The sequence below is a fragment of the Arvicola amphibius genome, chromosome 9 (assembly GCF_903992535.2).
Source record: "Arvicola amphibius chromosome 9, mArvAmp1.2, whole genome shotgun sequence".
NCBI classification, from domain to species: domain Eukaryota; kingdom Metazoa; phylum Chordata; class Mammalia; order Rodentia; family Cricetidae; genus Arvicola; species Arvicola amphibius.
The window spans coordinates 110,707,686-110,725,734 of record NC_052055.2 but is presented as its reverse complement, the minus strand read 5'-3'; the positions used below and the strand labels follow the sequence as shown (position 1 = coordinate 110,725,734).

The 18,049-nt window shown below is 44.9% G+C and overlaps 1 protein-coding gene across 1 annotated transcript in view; it reads right to left on the bottom strand.

The window, feature by feature from the left end:
- The window catches only part of Ank3 (ankyrin 3), a 302,267-nt gene that overhangs the window by 138,333 nt on the left and 145,885 nt on the right, over positions 1-18,049 (bottom strand). Inside the window, exons 9-13 of the mRNA XM_038341994.1 lie at positions 10,936-11,034; positions 7,690-7,887; positions 4,711-4,809; positions 1,882-1,980; positions 164-262 (exon numbers count right to left, since the gene is read on the bottom strand). Of these exons, the coding sequence (XP_038197922.1) occupies positions 164-262; positions 1,882-1,980; positions 4,711-4,809; positions 7,690-7,887; positions 10,936-11,034 (594 nt within the window). The remainder of the gene's footprint in view (positions 1-163; positions 263-1,881; positions 1,981-4,710; positions 4,810-7,689; positions 7,888-10,935; positions 11,035-18,049) is intronic.

The following is an 18,049-nucleotide window of genomic DNA, read 5'->3' as shown; positions in this document are numbered from 1 at the left end:
GTAGATTATTTTTATATGATTATTGGGTGGAGCCCTTCCTCACTGGAAGTTCGTATTATTAAGACCTGTTTCTGAGAGACAGTAAACATTCAGCTAAAAGGGTTTATTGAGCCCTAGGCTTCCGCCTCAGTTTCAGTTTTAAAGTCCCCCGTCTGGCACTTACCTTAGCTTTTGCTTCTACCTGAGCTCCGTCTTGCACCAGATACCGCACCACTTCCGCTTGGCCGGACCGAGCTGCCATATGCAATGCTGTTTCTCCTCTCTGGGGAACATAAGCCAAAGTCAATTAATCGGGCGACTCTCACAATCAATGCTTTGTTGGCATAAAGTTAGAGTCACTTTGTTTATTAAACAAAGAATTGCCCGGAGCGCTTCCTTGCTGGAAATATAGGAAAAGAAACACGTAAATACGTTCACAGGAAGCTGTGCCAGGGTGTCAAGGATGTGATGTAACCTCGAGGGGTCCAGCTGCTGATGCTCTCAGAAGCACAGCTCAGCGGTCTACAGCGAGGCATCCTCAGGGCTGACAAGGTACCAATGCTCCCAGGGTAGAGAGGAGACACGGATGATGAAGCAGGGCAGGTGAGCAAGTTGAAGGGGAGAGATGCCTGCCCACCTAATCTGCACGCATAGTCTCATCATGCTGGATGCCAGTCTCACCTTGGTACATCATCCTCTTTGCAAAGAACTGACAGTCTGGATATCGGCGTCAATTTATCAGTTCTTAAATACTGTCTATCAGGATTAAACACAAACACTACACAAGGCCACCAAAACCTCACTGAGGGTCAGATGTGACCTGCCCCCAGTGACCTAAATAGATAGAAATCACATTTATCGGTACCATCATGAGGGGCATTGTCCCACCCCATCCTACCCTCTTGTTCAATAATCTCTGACTCCAATTATTCATTCAACAAAAATGACAACCTGACAGAGAGCATATCATGGCATAGAAATAATAATAAAAACCAAATACAGTGGCTTGCACAAGCAAAACCCACACTGAAGTGACTTTGATCAAATAAGCTTTGCCCCACAGGCCGTCTACCTGAATGGACAGACAGGAAGGTAGCCTCACAGGAGACAAGACATGGGCTTATTGGAAAGGAGGGGAGGATGTCGTTTGCTCTGTTACACACTGCTCTTTACAGAGGACAATACCATCTGGATTTAACCCTACACAGGTGCGTGTGTAAAGCCTCGGGACGCGTCTCCTCTGCGATGGATATTGCTTATTTCCACTACTTTATTGCTTGTGAGTTAAATGGGCGGTCTTATGCCTGTGGTCCATTGTGCTAAGAGGATGATGTTAAATTTGAGAGTCTGTAAAACAGTGTCGGAGGATACAGCATGCTCTGGGTGAGCAGCTGCTGCTCAGGGAATTACTCTAAATCATCTCATGGGTTTAAGGGCGATGGTTAGTGTGGGGAAACAGTGCCTGGTACTTGGTTAAGGCAGACTTCCCCGGGCTTGCTACGACATGGTAGAGCCCTCTTAAAGCAGATGACGTTGAAGTTGTGTGAAATTACTTCTTCACATGTACGATGACACTGTGTGAGCACACACCCGCACCGTGCAGTACTTTGGTGGATTCTCTCAGAGAATCCGACAGCCCTGCTTCTCCTCTAGTATCCAGCAGTAAAGTCCTTGCAATGGTAATGAACACATTTCTTAAATCTTAACAGGTTTTAGCCAAATGGATACTGACAGGATCTTGCCGTCAAAGCAAAGGAAACCAAAGATGTTTTCAAACTCTGCATCTGAAGTAGTAAAATTAAATGATAATGAAAGTACTTATAGTGAATATGTAAGGCCACCAAAGCCACTCTTTTCAGCATCTTAAAAACTCAACTGAACTTCTCTGTTAAGGGTACTTACCACATTGGTGGTGTTGGGGGAGGCTCCATGATGCATTAGCTGTGACACGATATTTACATGTCCCATGAAGGCAGCAACATGGATTGGGGTAAGGCCCGACTAAAGGGAAAGGAAGAAAATGTTGATGGTTGGCTTATCATGCAAGGGGCTTCATTATGTGCTTTCCTGCCTGCCTGCCTTCTTCCCTCCATCTACCTATACATCTATCCATCCACCTGTCCATTGTGGGAATTCCTTCAGTCAATAGCCTTTATATACCGGCCCATTTTGGTGGTCTGAGGTACTATAAGTGCAGATGAAAAGCATGTATGGACCTTTTCTGTTGGATTCAGTTTCCAGCTTCTACCAGATTGTTACCCTTACTGTGAGTTCTGTCCCCAAATAAATAAACCTATTATACTTCACTCAGGACTATTGAGGAACTCTTTAATGCCTACACCTGCCCATCCATCCATCCATCCATCCATCCATCCATCCATCCATCCATCCATCCATCCATCTGTCCATTCAACCATCCACTTATTCACTTCATCTACCCATTCATTTATTCATCCACTCACCCATAATCCACATATCTATCTTAATCAGCTCAGGGGTCAAATGAGAAGACATCAAGATTATTCACCATTGCGTCATAGATTTTATGAGGTGAATATAACCTCAGCATAACTGTCCCTAAAGTAAGATCTGTGATTATGAAAGACTTACCATTATCTCTATTAAAGAAAGAAATGTTTATTTTATACTTTTGATGGAGATTTAAGAAAAAGTTGGGAGAAAGATAAAGTTTATTCTTCCCTTACTATGGAAACTTTCTTGTCCATACGTGTGTTTGCATATGGGGCATGGCAATAACATACACATCAGTAAAATGTTAGCTACTAATTCAAATACTATTCTGGACTTGGAGCTCCCATGAACTCTGAATAAATGGAACTTAGTTATATGAGTAACACACGGAAATTGAACTCCTTCACAAGATTCTTGTCTTGAGACTTAATTCTCTTTTTTTGACTTCTCTATTATTTTTATTAATATATTCATGGATATATTCAATATAAAATACCCTAGAATCAATCAGTTCTGCTGAATATAACTTTGCTCCATTTTTAGTTTTCAGAATTTAATTAGCTTAGAACATGAACCTGATAAAAATGAAGAAGACTTGGCCTTTATTTTTAAAGAGAGAGAAAGTATAGTTAATCTCTATAGATATTTGAGATATGTCAAAAAATGTTTGACAGGACTGGTTCTGAAACTCAGTGGTAGAGTATTGCCTAACATGGATAAGGCTGTAGGGTCAACGCTCTCTCTCCATACACACACACACACACACACACACACACACACACTAAACATACAACAGTAACCAATATATATGCATACAATATACACACACACACACACACACACACATATATATATATACGTATACATACATGTACATACAAAAGTAAATGATGTAAGAAGATAAAGTCTGTCTGCTCAGCCTCCAATAGTGAAGACTGAAGAAGAGCAGAACAGGAGAGTTTTTGTTATAGTTTAGCGCTCTTTTCCAGGAACACGGGAGTTAGGTGTCAGGGAACTACCCTCTCAAGTCCTCAGAGAGCTGGAGTCCAGTAGGGGCTTCTCATCATGGGCCAGCATCTCCAGACACTAACACAGTTTCAATCTAACATTTGTCTCAGGGTCAGTCCTGGCCTCTAAAGGCCTTCCTGGCACTGAGATGCACTGTTCTATACAAAAAACACCAGGGTACTTAACAGGCAGACACAAGTCTCATAAAAGGGCAGATTTGTACCATTTTTCTTAACTATTGTGTGTTGAGAATTTAAATGTTTCGAGGTAAGGCAAAAATGTCACATACAAGCAGCAGTTACAGGAGGTTTGTGTCCAGTATCAAGCATGCAACAAGACTTTCTGAACTGTGGGCTTGTGCGGACAGAAGGTTTGGGCTGAAGGCTCTGGAGCCATGGAAGCCACAGGGTCATAGATATGACAAATGGACAAGAGCATTGACAGAAACATGTATATACCATCCCACAGAGAGCACCCAGGACTAGGTTGGCAACAAGTGCAGATTTCCTGGGGAAGGTGACCCAGATATGCAGGGTCAGCCGGACAGATCACACACCTGCTCTAGGAGAAGAGCCAAGGCTAGGGTTTGCAGAGCCCCTTGGAGTTGGGAAGACAGAGGTGGAATGGGGTGGAGCAGTTCTGGAGAGGGGAGTACAGGCCTGTTTGCCATGTGGAGAGCCAGGGCTGACTCTCCAGGATGGAGTCCCTCTGGATTCGGAGGACAGACACAGGGCTTCTCTGTCCCTAACTACAGCACCCCCACACTTCATGCACTGTAAACCTCTGCACACCACGGTCCTTCTTACTCTCTCATATCACAGAAACAGGTTCCTCAGCCTAGGCACACTGACATTTTCAGCCAGACAGCTGCAGCCAAGGGAGAATCATTGGAGGTTCAATCAACCTCAACCCAAGAGATGACAGCAAAACACCCCTTGCAAGACAAACGGGCCTCCGCGAGAGAAATAGTGCATGCAAGGTTTATCTAAGGTCACCTTTGCACAGTGGAACCTGCACTTTGATGGTGTGTTCTGAACTATATTTCTGTCCTGGGGTTCACTTCTATCAGCCAACCCACTCATTCACACCCATGGCTGCTCCCTCCTAAATCTTGAGAACCCTTTTAGAGAAGGGGTGAAGAATGTTGCTTGTGATGACAACAAGCAAAACTAGCTGCTTCCCTGGAGGGGAACCCCACTGTTGAAGCTATACTCTCTTCTTCCCTGAACCCTGAAAGCACCCTCCTCTCACCTCGGTTACGGCTTGTATGGATGCACCGTGCTTCAAAAGGAGTTCCATTACTCTGATGCGGTTCTTTTTGCAGGCGATATGGAGAGGAGTAAAGCCGTTCTGAAAAGGGACAAACACATACATCTGTTTAACCCCATTCCACAGGAGTCAGTTCCGCTGTGGGCAACAAAAGGGATCTAGGAGAACGAGATGCCCTGCAGACTTCCAAACCACAAGAGGTTAGACACGTTCCTGGAAGGAACAAAGAGTCTGAACTGGTTCCTTGTAAGGTTCTCAGGTGGTCATAAGCAGGATGTATATAAGTTGGTTGTAAGTTCCTGATAAGGAAAGGCAAAATGTTTATACACTTCCTTATTTCGGAGTTCACTGCTTCAAATAATTTTTTTAAAAAATCTAATTTTGATTTTTGACTCCAAGTCTCACGATGTAGCCCAGGTTGGACCCAGACATGCATCTTCCAATTGTTTCCTTTTTTTAGTTATTATTTTATATATGCATGCAATGCCCTGTGGAGGTCAGATTTCCCTAGAACTGGAGCTACTAACAATTCTAAGCTGCCATGTGGGTGCTAGGAATCGAACCTGAGTCCTCTGGAAGAGCAGCTGAAGTACTTAACCACCAAACAATCTTTTCAGCACAGCCACGTGACATCACACTAGCTAGTGTACTTTTCCTTTTTCCTTACTATTTTTTTTTGTGGTAATGGGGGGGGTCTTTAAATGCTTGTGCCAGCACTGACCTGCCTGACCTCACTCTAGCCAGTGATTTCTTCATCTTAAACTTGCCTGACTTATGTCTCAAGTGCCCACCCTCTTCCTGCCTCTGGGCAACTCTGTACAGAGATCACAAGCTGCTGCTTTCCAGATCTGTAAACTTAGACCATCAAAATCACATATTCCGGTGGGATGGATCTGTCTTCTAGGGAGACATTAGTGACCTGCCTCTTATCTGGATCCCCAAACATTACATCTCGAGTTGAGCCTCCTGAGACTCGGTAGCTAGGGACCAGAGTAGTTCACTGAGCACTTCTCATTCCTCTATGCACGGAGTTATGGAGCCAATGTTCCCTTCTGCCTCACTACAAACATAAAAGCAGCTGGGAAAGACATGGGCACAAGGATCACAAAAGGTTGTTTGCACAGCCAACCTTCGCCAGCGCCTGTTCCGACTTGTCCCCGACTTGTGTGGAGAGACATTGTTCTTTTCGAGCGCTAGAGAGTTTCAGTTCTTCTGCAGTTTTAAGACTCAAGCGCACAAGGCTGGTCTGTGGTGGGGCATGCCTTTAACCCAGGACTCAGGAGTCTGAGGCAGGGGGAAACTCTGAGTTTGAAACCAGCCTGGTCTACAGAGTAAGCTGCAGGACATGCAGGACAGCCAGGGCTACACAGAGAGACCCTATCTTGAAAAACCAAAACCCAAACCAAACCAGACATCCCCTCCTCCCCCCCCACCCAAAAAAGAACTTGAGCACAAGCTTACTCTAAAGACACTAGAACTTGCTTGAATGTTTAAACTTATAAAAGAACTGGCTTTTAAAACTGGCTTTTAAACAAATTACCCACCAGACTGTTCTGCCCAAAAGCTGAGGCTGGGCAGCCCACTTCAGCTGTTAGTAGGGAAGTGTACGATACTAAGGGCTGAGGGCAAAGTCAAAGAGCTGAGGGCAAAGTCATAGCGGGTGCCACCAAGGAGGTTGCTGGGACCATTTCTTTGGCCATAGTTCATCCCAGGGTAAGTGTCTACAATGCCCCTCTGTTGGGAAAACTTTAGTCATAGGAAAAAGAGAGTTAAGCACACGCCCTGCTTTAAGGTTCCTTTTTTTTTTCTCATATGGAAAAATGAATGAGTCACGGTCACTCACCGCTCCCCTCCCTTCTCAGAATGCAGAGGCTTTTGACACACTGGGCAGGTCAAACAGCGCCTGAAATACTTTTCGGTGGAAGCTGTTGATATTGCAATGACAAAGGGGCGGCCCGGCGCACGTGGAATTCCGATCCCCTCCCCCAACCCTGAGTTTCAGGCACCTGAGGAGGCCAGAGTCTCAACAGCTCTGCAGGACAGAGCAGCGATGGAGGAGGGAAGCAGATATCTGCCTGTGAGGGTTGGTTGGATACAGTCTTTACTGCAAAATCCCTAGTTAATGAATGGTTTCTCTAAAGCAGGGCATTTCCATCCTTTCCCTGAGCCAAGTACTTATTCTGAATGAAATATAAATACCTTACTAAGGATTATTTATTTTAACCCTAACAAGCCTCGTCTTATAGAGAAAAACTGCAGGTTAACATCATTGCAGCTCACAAATTCTTAGACACATATTATTGTTGTTTTTAAGACACGGTTTCACTGTGTAGCTCTGGGTTGCCTGGAACTTGTTTTATAGACCTAGCTGGCCTCGAACTCAGATCTCTCCTGCTATTTATGCTCAACTGCGTTTTAAAAATTATATGTACATATATGTATATACATATACACACTTGTATAAACATACACACATATGTGTATATATATCAAAGACTCACTTTTTAAATTAGGCTGGTTTTGAATTCATGGTAATCCTCCTGCCTCCACCTTACAAGTGCTGGGATAAGAGGTTTCAGTTGTCAAGCCTGGTTGGTTTCACGAGTAAACGTGCCAGAAAAACAACAACAAAACCACTCAAATGTCTACACCAGGGAATAATAACATTACCACCGTGAGGTGGATGAAGCTGGTCACGTGGGTCTTTTTGAAACCATATCGTGTGAGGCCTTCACACGTGAAAGAGGAGCACGAGGGAGACCCTGAAGGGCGTTGTCAGCTTTGTTCCCATCAGCACAGGAGGCTTTGTCCACTCCCAAGGACGTTTGCAAAGACTAACAAAGGACTCAGATTTAATGGGCTTTCTGTCTTTATCTCTGGAAGAGCAATCCCCCCCACATGCAAGGCGCCGTGTGCGTCAATGAGACAATGGACGGCAGGACGGACATCAGGACGACTCACCAGGGCTTTGGCATTGGGGTTCGCTTTCTTATCCAAAAGAACCTTGGCAACTTTGTAATGGCCGCAGTGGGCCGCCACGTGGAGGGCAGTCAGGTAGTCGTTGGTGACATCGTCAACGGGCACGCTGTGCTGCAGGAGGAGCTGAACGCAGTTTAGGTGGTCTCCTTGTGTGGCCATGTGCAAGGGAGACAGTCCATTCTGGAACACACAGGGAAAAGAGGACTCACGGTTTTGCCTTTTTAGCGCAAACGAGCCAGATACAGGACAAACATGAAGGCGTTAAATACTCTAACTCTTTGTTTGGAAATACCTTATGTTTTAAAAAGGTGTTGACGGTTGTTTCGGGTGGCACCTGCTTTGAAAAATTTCCCTTTTTCTCATTTCACAGAAAAACAAACCGTCAAGGGCAATTTCTTTCCCCAGTTTAAAACTCATATGCACCGGAGCCCAGAAATCCACTGCATTCTTAGCAGGATTTCTTATCTTTTGAAACTACAAATAAATAAATAATCAATCAATATCAATCAATCAATCAAAGGGATAGCTAATTAGCAGCCATTGGTCTATTACTGGTTTAACCCTTGTAGATGGCTAGATAAGGCCAGCTCATTATTTTATCTCCTAGGGCAGCAGTGGTAAACTTCATCCATTTCTAGAAATCTGGTGCCCCCGTGTGTCAACGATGGGTAAAAGGACATCCGCCCAGTTATGTGACCTCATCTTAAATCAACTTAGCCTTCTTCGTCACGTGCTGGGCAAAGCCGCTGAAGATTTATTTCAAGATCTCAGAGAAGAGCTGGATAGAGGAGGCCTTAGGTTCAAGCCGCAGAACCAAAGGCGAAATATCTGGAGTGACATTCACTCTGCAGTGGACATTTTTCCAAACAGAGCGAAGCAAGGCAGGAGGCAGGCTAGGTCAATGTCAGTCTTCTCAAACTTCAGTTGAGTAGGAGAGCAAAGTGGGAGAGCCTGGAAGATTTTCAGCAGGCCCATTTCCCACGAGGAGGACTACAATTACTAATAATATATTTTAGCACACTAAATAAGCCAAACAAACCCTTTTCTCTTTAATAACAGCAAAGGTTGTTTTTTTGTTGTTGTTGTTTTGAGAAGCCATCAGTAGTTTTTAAAGACCCGGTAGTCATGCCTACGGAACCAGGTGCATCTGAATTCTCCGAGGCCAGTTATTAACTCTGCATGCATTGTAGCATGACATGGAAAAACTCCAAGACAAAGCAATGAGAAATCCCTTAGCCATCCCCACACTACCGCTGATGGGCATATACTCCCGGTATCTGTGCTCCTTCAAGGCGAGAAACTTAAGACAGTGTTTTCCCAAACTGCCTAGCAGAGAGCACTGCAGATGAGACAAAGATAAAAGCTCAATAAATATTAACATGACTTTAAAGACTTGGGCCACCACTGGGGAACTGGGATGTTCCAGCCTAAGGTATTCCCCTCCCGCGTGACACTGAGGGTGTCACCAAGGGCTGGGACATTTCCCATCTGACACCGCCACCCACAGGCATCTGTGCTCTTGCTTCTGCCAAATCTTCCTTTGCTTTATGTTTCCATGTAGGGAGGGCTGAGTAAACAAATCTGAGAGACCACATGACTTACTGGAGACTCTAAGTGGGACGCAGTGTCGAAAACAGAAAGAGGGTTCTATCCCAGTGAGGTTTAACCACTAACTTAATATACCTAGGGTCAAACGCCCAAATCAGATCAGCCTGCGGGCATGTCTATAGGGGTTTGTAATGATTGGCAACTGATGTAGGAAGGTCCAGCCCAGGTAGCAAGTACCTGCAGCACCGGAGAGGTTCTTTTGAAACAGAGTAAGGAGTGCCAATGGGAAAGGAATCCGGCTCAGGTGACACCAACTTAAAGATATGGTGAGCACAGGTAGGGTAGGCAGTCGAAAATGTCTATTTGGTGGGTCAGGAAGATGGCACAGTTGGCAAAATGCTTGTTGTACAACACTGAGGACCTGAGTTCGATTCCCTGGAACGCACATAGAAAGCCAGCTATGGCAGTACGTGCTTGTTACCATAGTGATAGCACTGACAAGCGGCTCCTTGGAGCTTGCTGGCTAGCCTAGCCTCAGGGACGAGCTTTGGCTCCTTGAGAGATTCTGAGCATGGACACACCCACACATGAACATGCTGACCATGTCTTTAGAGAGCCGTCAGCCCTCTAAAACAACAAAGCTCTCAGTTAATCCCAGATCCCAAAGCCAAGGGTGTGTAGGTTCCCTGCTATGACCAATTTCAAGTTTCTCTTGTGATTGCAAAACCTGGAAACGGGGAGAGGGGCACACTTGGCTTTGTGAGCCCACACGAGGGTTCCAGTGGACTGCTGGGACTAAAAAGGGCAGGGCAGGTTTTCCCGCCAAATCCCACACAGTCGTGGGGTGGGGGGATGGAGAAACAGAATTTTAATGTTTTTAATGTGCACGGAACTGAGGGCCCAGTGCAAGACAGGCAGATGCTCTACTGTTAAGCTGAACCCTTGCCTCAGCCTGTGAACTCTGAAGAAATCAACTGGGGGTAGGGTGTAGAAAAAGACTCAGAACCCAGCCAGAAAGTAGATCTTTCTGTCTGTTTAAAAGCATCAGTCAGCTGAGCTCTGAAAGTATCATTGTGTAATATTAATTAGTAAGCAAAACAGACCAAGAATAACAAATGAAGAAAGGTCTTTACTGTCAAATACATTATGCAGAAAATCTTCATAAACCTAACTTATTTAGTACGCATGCATGTGTTTGCATGTGTGTAGGCATCCACATGCAGGTACCTGAGGCCAACAGCGGACCTCTGTCTGCCTTCATCATCTTCCATTTAGTTTATTGAGAGAGGGTCTCTTGCTGAACCCACTTCATACCAGTTCTGGCTAGTCTGCCTAGCAAGCTTGCAGGGAGATTTTTCTGTCTCTGCCTCCTGAATGCTGGGATTGCAGGTGGCCACCACACCTGTCTGGTCTATAACTTTCACATGGGTGCTGGTGACCTGAAGCTTAGTCCTCATGATGGCAGAGCGAGCCTCATGATGGGAGAGCGAGCCTTTGTCTTCTCAGCCATTTCCCCAGTCCCCAAACTTATTTGGAGCTCCTCCAAAGATCTGACGAACTTACGTTCCATTTAAGTAGTTACGGGTGTCTATGTTTCCTCTCATTCAAAAGGCTCAGATAAAAACAGCCAACGGAAGCAGACCCGAGCATGGTACCACGTTCAGAAACCGAAGACCTCACCTTGGTTTTTGAAAGGATGGGTGCGGCTCTGTCAAGCAACATCTCTACCACCTGCTCATGGCCACTTCTTGCCCCACAGTGCAGTGGTGTCAGACCATCCTGTGGAACAAAGGTGACACTGTAAGTTGGTGACATTAAGTATGTCTCAGAGATGCAACGTATTCTCGAAGACTCGTTATGGTATAAGCCTTCTAGGATGCTGTGGGCCAGGGGTATCAAAGATTAGCTCCTGGATTCCATACACTAATTTTCTATTTTAAAACTGAGAACTACATTTTTTTGTAAATTTAAGCGCCAGAGATGGGACTGTTCCCACCTCCCCGTGGCAGCAATTACAAGTGTACGTCCTGTGTTCTCTGTGGGTTCTGGGGGTTAGAAGCGGGTCCCCGTATTTGCATGGCAGTCACTCTGCCAACTGAGCTATCTCCTCAGACCTAAATGTTTAAAGAGGGTTCATGAACGAGATTTTATACAGTTTAGTCTTCCTCTCGCATATCTATGCACACCACTCCGTGAACACTTTTTCTTTATGTAATTGTGCTGGAGTATAGTAATGGCTATATCACATCCTCAGCTGTGGACATATATAAATTTAATGTTAAGATAGCTTTATTGATTTTTTTGAGAACACAGCCTCAGAATATCAAAATAGATCAGCTTAGGATGATCAATCCAACTGTTCAAACATGGCTGAATGAAATAAAAAAAAATCAACAATTTTGTGATTATTAAACCATTTGTTAAAAAACTCTTTTAATGAAGTGGGTGGTGGTGGTGCATGGCTTTAGTCCTAGCACTTGGGAGGCAGAGGCAGGCAGATCTCTGAGTTCATGACCAACGGGGTCTACAGAGCGAGTTTCAGGACAGCAGGGATTATACAGAGAAACACAGTCTCAAAAGACCAAAAAAAGGGAAAAAAATCCTTTCAATGAACTGTGCATCATCAAGGTCAGTTCACATGTCTGCTGCTGAGTATGACATCGTTAGAACGAGACAGGCTTCAGACAATAGAAACCATCTCTGGTTGTCACTTCTCCAGATGTTCGTGGTGCTAGATTTTGTGTGCAGAGCAGACTGACTCGTAATTAGCTGTCTTACAAGCCCTCTGAATGCTGCAAACTCCACGTCAAAGTATACTCAATATTTGTGCCAAAATCTTTTGTTTAATTGGTTCCTTTTCCTTTCCTTTTTGTTTTTCAAGGTTTATTTTATTTTTATTTATGTCTATGTGTCTTTGTAAGTGTAGGCCATGTGCATACAGGTGCCTTTTGGAGGCCAGAAGAGGATGTCATATTTCCCGGCACCAGAGTTACAGGAGGTTGTGAGCCATCCAACATATGTTCTGGGACCCAAAGTCGGGTCCTTTGAAAGAGTAGCAAGCACTCTTGCCTGCTGAGCCATTCCTCTAGTTCAGCGGTTTTCAACCTGAGTCATGACCCTTTGGTGGTCGACCCTTATACAGGGGTCACTCAAGACCATCAGAAAACATAAGATATTTACATTACAGTTCATGACAGTAGCAAAATTACAGTTAAGAAGTAGCAATGAAAACAGTCTTATGGTTGGGGTCACCACAGCATGGGGAACTGTATCAAAGGGTCGCAGCATCAGGAAGGGTGAGAGCCCCTGCTCTAGTTCCTCGGGACATCATTGCCATTTCCATCAGCGGCCACAGATTGATGACCCATTTTGGCAACTCTTCCGGCAGGCACAGTAATTGGTTTCCCATCCGTTAAGAGTTACACAGCTCTCAACAGGACACAGAGACTTTTTCTTCTTCCTTACACGCCTCCCCTCTCAGAGTTCTGCACCCTGGACCTGCAGACCTTCCTTCAAATCTCACAGACAAGGACGAGCTGCTCGGGAATAATTAGGAAAGGAGACTCAGCAGGGAGCTATGTGAGCTGAGAGTCACTCATCTGAAGCTGTCCACGTGTCCCCAACTCCCTGGAGAAGTTTTCACAGACAAGCTGGCTTCTGTGCTCTCTAGTGTCAAGTGTGAAGATTCCCTCCAGGTAACAAAACCCACCTAAAAATAATCATGTCTACCAATACCCCGGTGCTTGGCTCAGCATCCCGGATGCACTTTCTACCTGACTAGGCAGCTCTGAGAAGGCAGGCTGAGTACTAGGATGCACAGCAAGCAGGTGTGGCCACATGTGTAAACTACTACAGCTCTAAGTAGCATCAGTGTTCCCTTTTTTGCTTTTTGGTTTGGCATGTAAGCCTATTGGAACACTCTCCAGGGACACCTAACTATCCTTCCTTTCATGCTGATTTCAAGTGTTTGCTTTATAATTCACAGCAATGCAGTCATCCAGGAGGAAGCCACCGAACAAGCAGAGCACAGAAACTTCCAAGCAAATAAACAAACAAACCCACCTCCAAGACCCAGCAGTTTCCTAGGAACAAAACACCTGAGCATGTCTCCCTGAGTCAGCGCGCGCGCGCGCGCGCGCACACACACACACACACACACACACACACACACACACTGCCACTCAGTGACTGCTGTCAGCGGACTAAAAATGTCAAGACTGCGGAGACACTGGAATACATGTAGAAAATGACAAACTGAAGTCCTGCAGACAGAGAAACATTCCAGCTGCTCTCCTTCATCCTGGTAAGTTACTCTTCTCACACCAACATGCTAGACACCACATCACCTATGTGGCCATCTCAGTAGAGTATGGTACACACCACATGCAACATATGTGGCTACCTCAGCAGAACATGATACACACCACATCACCATATGTGGTTTAATGCAGCAGAACATGGCACACATCGCATGCAACATGACCATTTCAGCAGAACATGTTCACACCACATGTACCATGTGTGGCTATCTCAGCAGAACATGGTACACACCACATCACCATATGTGGCCATCTCAGTAGAACATGGTACAGATTACATATACCATGTATGGCCATCTCAGCATAAGCAGTCGCAAGCACTGACTTTAAATAGTTTTAGGCATGCTGCTCCAGACAATTTTTTTGAGTCTACCTTAAAAAATAAGTTTTTATTCTAAAAATCTGAAAGTATTTCAGACTTCAGTAAGCAGGGTTTTTTTTTTCTGCCTCATAGTCAAGTATGATTCATCTCTATGTAGATTTATCTGAAGACACCTTATAATTTTATTCTCAAATCATTCCTACAAGGAAAATAAAATCTTTGCTAAAAAAAAAAAAAAAAAAAATGAAAACTCTAGGAATGGCCAGAGGGTTCACTGTGAGTAAAGGAAGCTGCCAGGTAAACCGGAGACCAGAATTCAATCCCCAGAACCCAGGCAAAGGTAGGAGGGCACAACTGACATCATAAAATTGTCCTGTGATTGTGCACTGTGACACGAACACCCACACACACATCATATATACACAAATAACAGTTAATAGATAAAACTAAACCCTTAGGGTTTAAAAAGGTTTAAAGATGACTCTTCCCAAGGATGCACAGGCTGAATTCAGAACAAAGCCAGAGGGGATGTGGCCGCAGCTCAGTGGGCACAGCTGAGGCCCTAAATCCAGCCAGTGTGAGGCGGCCCTGGGTTTCTCCCCAGTACTACAAGGGCGTGTGCCAGGGGAGGCTCGGGTTATTAGTGATGACGAGGCAAGACAACCAAGGGGCAGTGCGGAGCAAGTTCCCAAGCTTAGCTCTTCGGTCACTGCTCCCCTTCTTTCTTCTGCAGTATCTCTGCGTCTACTGCAAATGGGTGGAACCTACGGACTGAGGATGTGAAGATTTTCTCATCAGTGACAGAGCCAGGCTCGGCCACTCTTGGAGCCTCTGCTCCCTCAATCACTTTGCTTCAATGGCACAGTCAGCTGTTCCCCAAGGTCAGATTCATCAGTTCCCCCAACCTGCAAAGATCAACCAACAGGAGAGTCCTGGCAATGCTTCTATTGCCGGCTTCTTCACATCGGCTACAAATGTGATCTGACATTTCTCAAATTGCCCTAGTCTTCGAGGAGAGTCCCAGCAGGAGAGTCACCCCACAAGGAAGCTGGGCAGCCTGTCATGAAGGCCAGCTGTACAGGTGGGGCTGAGTGAGCTTTGGGGACATTTGTAGGTCAATGGAAACAAGTGTTAAGACAGTTAGTGAGCAGTTCAGGTTTTTTTTTTTTCAAGGACACTGAGGTTGCCCAGCTACTCAGTAACACTTAAAAGTGTTTAAACTCAACAAGCCATACTTGAGTCAGTCAAAACGAGTATCGAAAATTAGCAGACACGCAGTCTTCTTTATATCTTTTGGACAAAAATAAGATGAAGAAAATAGCATCAACTTTGAACTTCTTTAGTGTTAAAGCTGCATGACGGCTTATCTTTCCCAGCACAGATCTCTGCTTAGGAAGGGTTCCGGTCACTGCCATTCACTTCTCTGTGAAGTATAAATGCTCCAGAGTGGTGTGGGGGAGGAGGCTCAGAGAGCCAGAGTGCTGGTGAGCAAGCATGAGGACCTTAGTTCGGATCCCCGTCACCCATGTGAAACACTGGTCATGGTCGTGCTAGCCTGTTACCGTAATACTTCTGTTTGTGATGGAGGAGTGCTGGGAGGTGCGCCAGGAAGATGCTGGGGCTTTACCGGTTGCCAGCAGACTAGTATAAAACCAGCAAACACTGAGTGCAGGGAGAGACCCCATCTCAAGGGAACATGGAGAGAATAAAGGAGGACCACACTTGACAGGGCTCCCCCCAAAACCATCCATAGGCCTCCACATGGGAGCGCACACCCACACATTCATGAACAAAATAATTATTCAGGGTGGCATTCCAGGTCTCTTAAGATCTACCCTAGATTCACCCTAGCTTTCTCTGTTCCCTTCCCTTGTCCAAGTGAATATATTTGTGGTCACCCCTGTCACAAGTATTCATTTGAGAGATACTTATTCTAGGATCCTAGGATCCAAATCTTTGTTATTTGCTACAGCATCTCTCTCTCTCTCTCTCTTTCTCTCTCTCTCTCTCTCTCTCTCTCTCATCTCCCCCCGCTCTTTCTTCCTTGAGATTGCATTTTATGTAGGTCAGGTCGTACTCAAACTCACTGTGTAGACCTAGAATGATCCCGAACCCTCAATGCTCCTGCCTCTACCTCCTGAGTGCTGGGATCACAGGTCAGGTGTGCGCCGCCATAACTAGTTTACCCACTGCTAATGACGGAACCAGTTTCCTGCTACATCGTCAGCACCTATCCATGCATGTTTTCATTGCTACTGCACAACTATAATCCTGCTACTGTTATGAATCACAGTGGAAAGATCTAAAATGCAAACCCAAAGGGTCGCGACCACACATTGAGAACTGTCCCACTATAATAGTATGTCTTTGAAGACTCTCTAAAAGCCATGCATGACTTTGTTACCTCCCACAGGTTTGTCTTCTTTTCTGCACTTCTTCTGGGGGATAGGCACCTTGTATTTGCCCCTACAGCTGACTCCTAACAGTGTCCCAACTCCGGGGCTTCTGCTCTTCATCTCTGCCTCTTCTGGTATGGGAACCTTGCAAGGTCAGCTTAGAGAGACTCCCCAACCCTTGATCGATCTACTCCCTCATTCCCATCACCATCTTAGCACCCAAGTCTAACCCCAGAAATGATTCTGTCATGTTGCTGTGGCCGCCATCCCTCTAACCCATGACATTTCCTCTTAGTAATTTTCCAAGCCCTGCTTCACAATTGTATCCTCCGTTTCCTTGTCTTCAGAGGTGAGTTGGGTTCCCTCTTCCCTTGGGTCTGTACAGTGAGGCTTTGTAGCAGAAAACTCTGCCTACCTCATCCGCTTTTTAAAGACTTATTTTCTTTACTATTACATATGCGGGCATGTGTGTGCCACACGTGTGCAGGTATTCGTGGAGGCTGGAAGAGAATGTCAGGTCCCTGTGCCTGTAGTTATAAGTGGTTATGGGTACTGAGACTCAAACATGGGTCCTCTGGAAGAGCAGCAAGTACTCTTAGCTACTGAGTCATCTCTCTAGTTCCTGCCTTATCATTCTTTGATGAGTATCAAGAATAATTTTTTCATCAACAATGGTCTAGCCTTCCCTCATCCTAAAGATAAGGTAAATGATGAAGGGGTATCTGAATCTAACAAGAAATGATGGAACCCTCCGCTGTTATGCCAGGGAGATTGAAGCAAGGAGGGATAGCCTGAACTACAATTCCAGTTTGAGGCTATCCTAAACTTCACAGTAAGGCCCTATATCAAAAATCCAAAAGGAAAAACAATTACCAAGTTAATAAACAGAGTTAGTGAATATCTTTTCAAGGTTGTTTGTTTTTGAGACAGTGTATTGGGTAGCCCAGCCTAGCTTCTAACTTGGGATGAGGTTAGGGAATAACCTTGAATTTGTAATCTTCCTGTCTTCCCTATCTTGGTACTGGGATTATCATGTCAAGCATTCTACCAACTAAGCTATATCCCCAAACCTTAAGCTAATCTTAAAACAGGGATTATCTAGTTTAATGATTAAAAAATTACTGTTGTACTGTTTTTAGTAATTTTTTTTTAATTTAACTTAACTTTATTTTATATGCATTGGCATGAAGGTGTGAGATCCCCTGGAACTGAAGTTACAGATGTGAGCTGTCATGTGGGTGCTGGGAATTGAATCCGGGTCCTGTGGAAGAGCAGCCAGTGCTCTTAACCACTGAGCCATCTCTCTAGCCCTGTAATATTTTTTACATTCTTCATTCATTCATGTATTTGTGTGTGCATGCATGTTTGTGTCATGGCATATGTGGAGGTCACAAGACAAGTTCAGGAGTCGATTTTCTCCTTCGACTTTGTGGATGCTGGGGACCAAGCGCAGGTTGCTAGGCTTGGCCGCAGGCTACTCTACCTGCTGAGCCATCCTGCAGGTTCTGTTGTCCTTTTTGCTTTGGAGTCCCTTTATCTATTGCCAGAGCACTATTGAAATATCTTCATCTTAAAAAAAACATCAATCAAACAAACAACAACAAAACCAAAAAACACAACAAAAGCTAAAGCCAAAATTCTCACTAGAGTAAGCTGTTTATTAACGGAGATTAGATTGAAGAGCATGAGTCAGTCTCTTGACTCTCAGAATTTGCTCTAATAAGATTTTCCTTTCTTGTAAATCAGGATATTGCAAG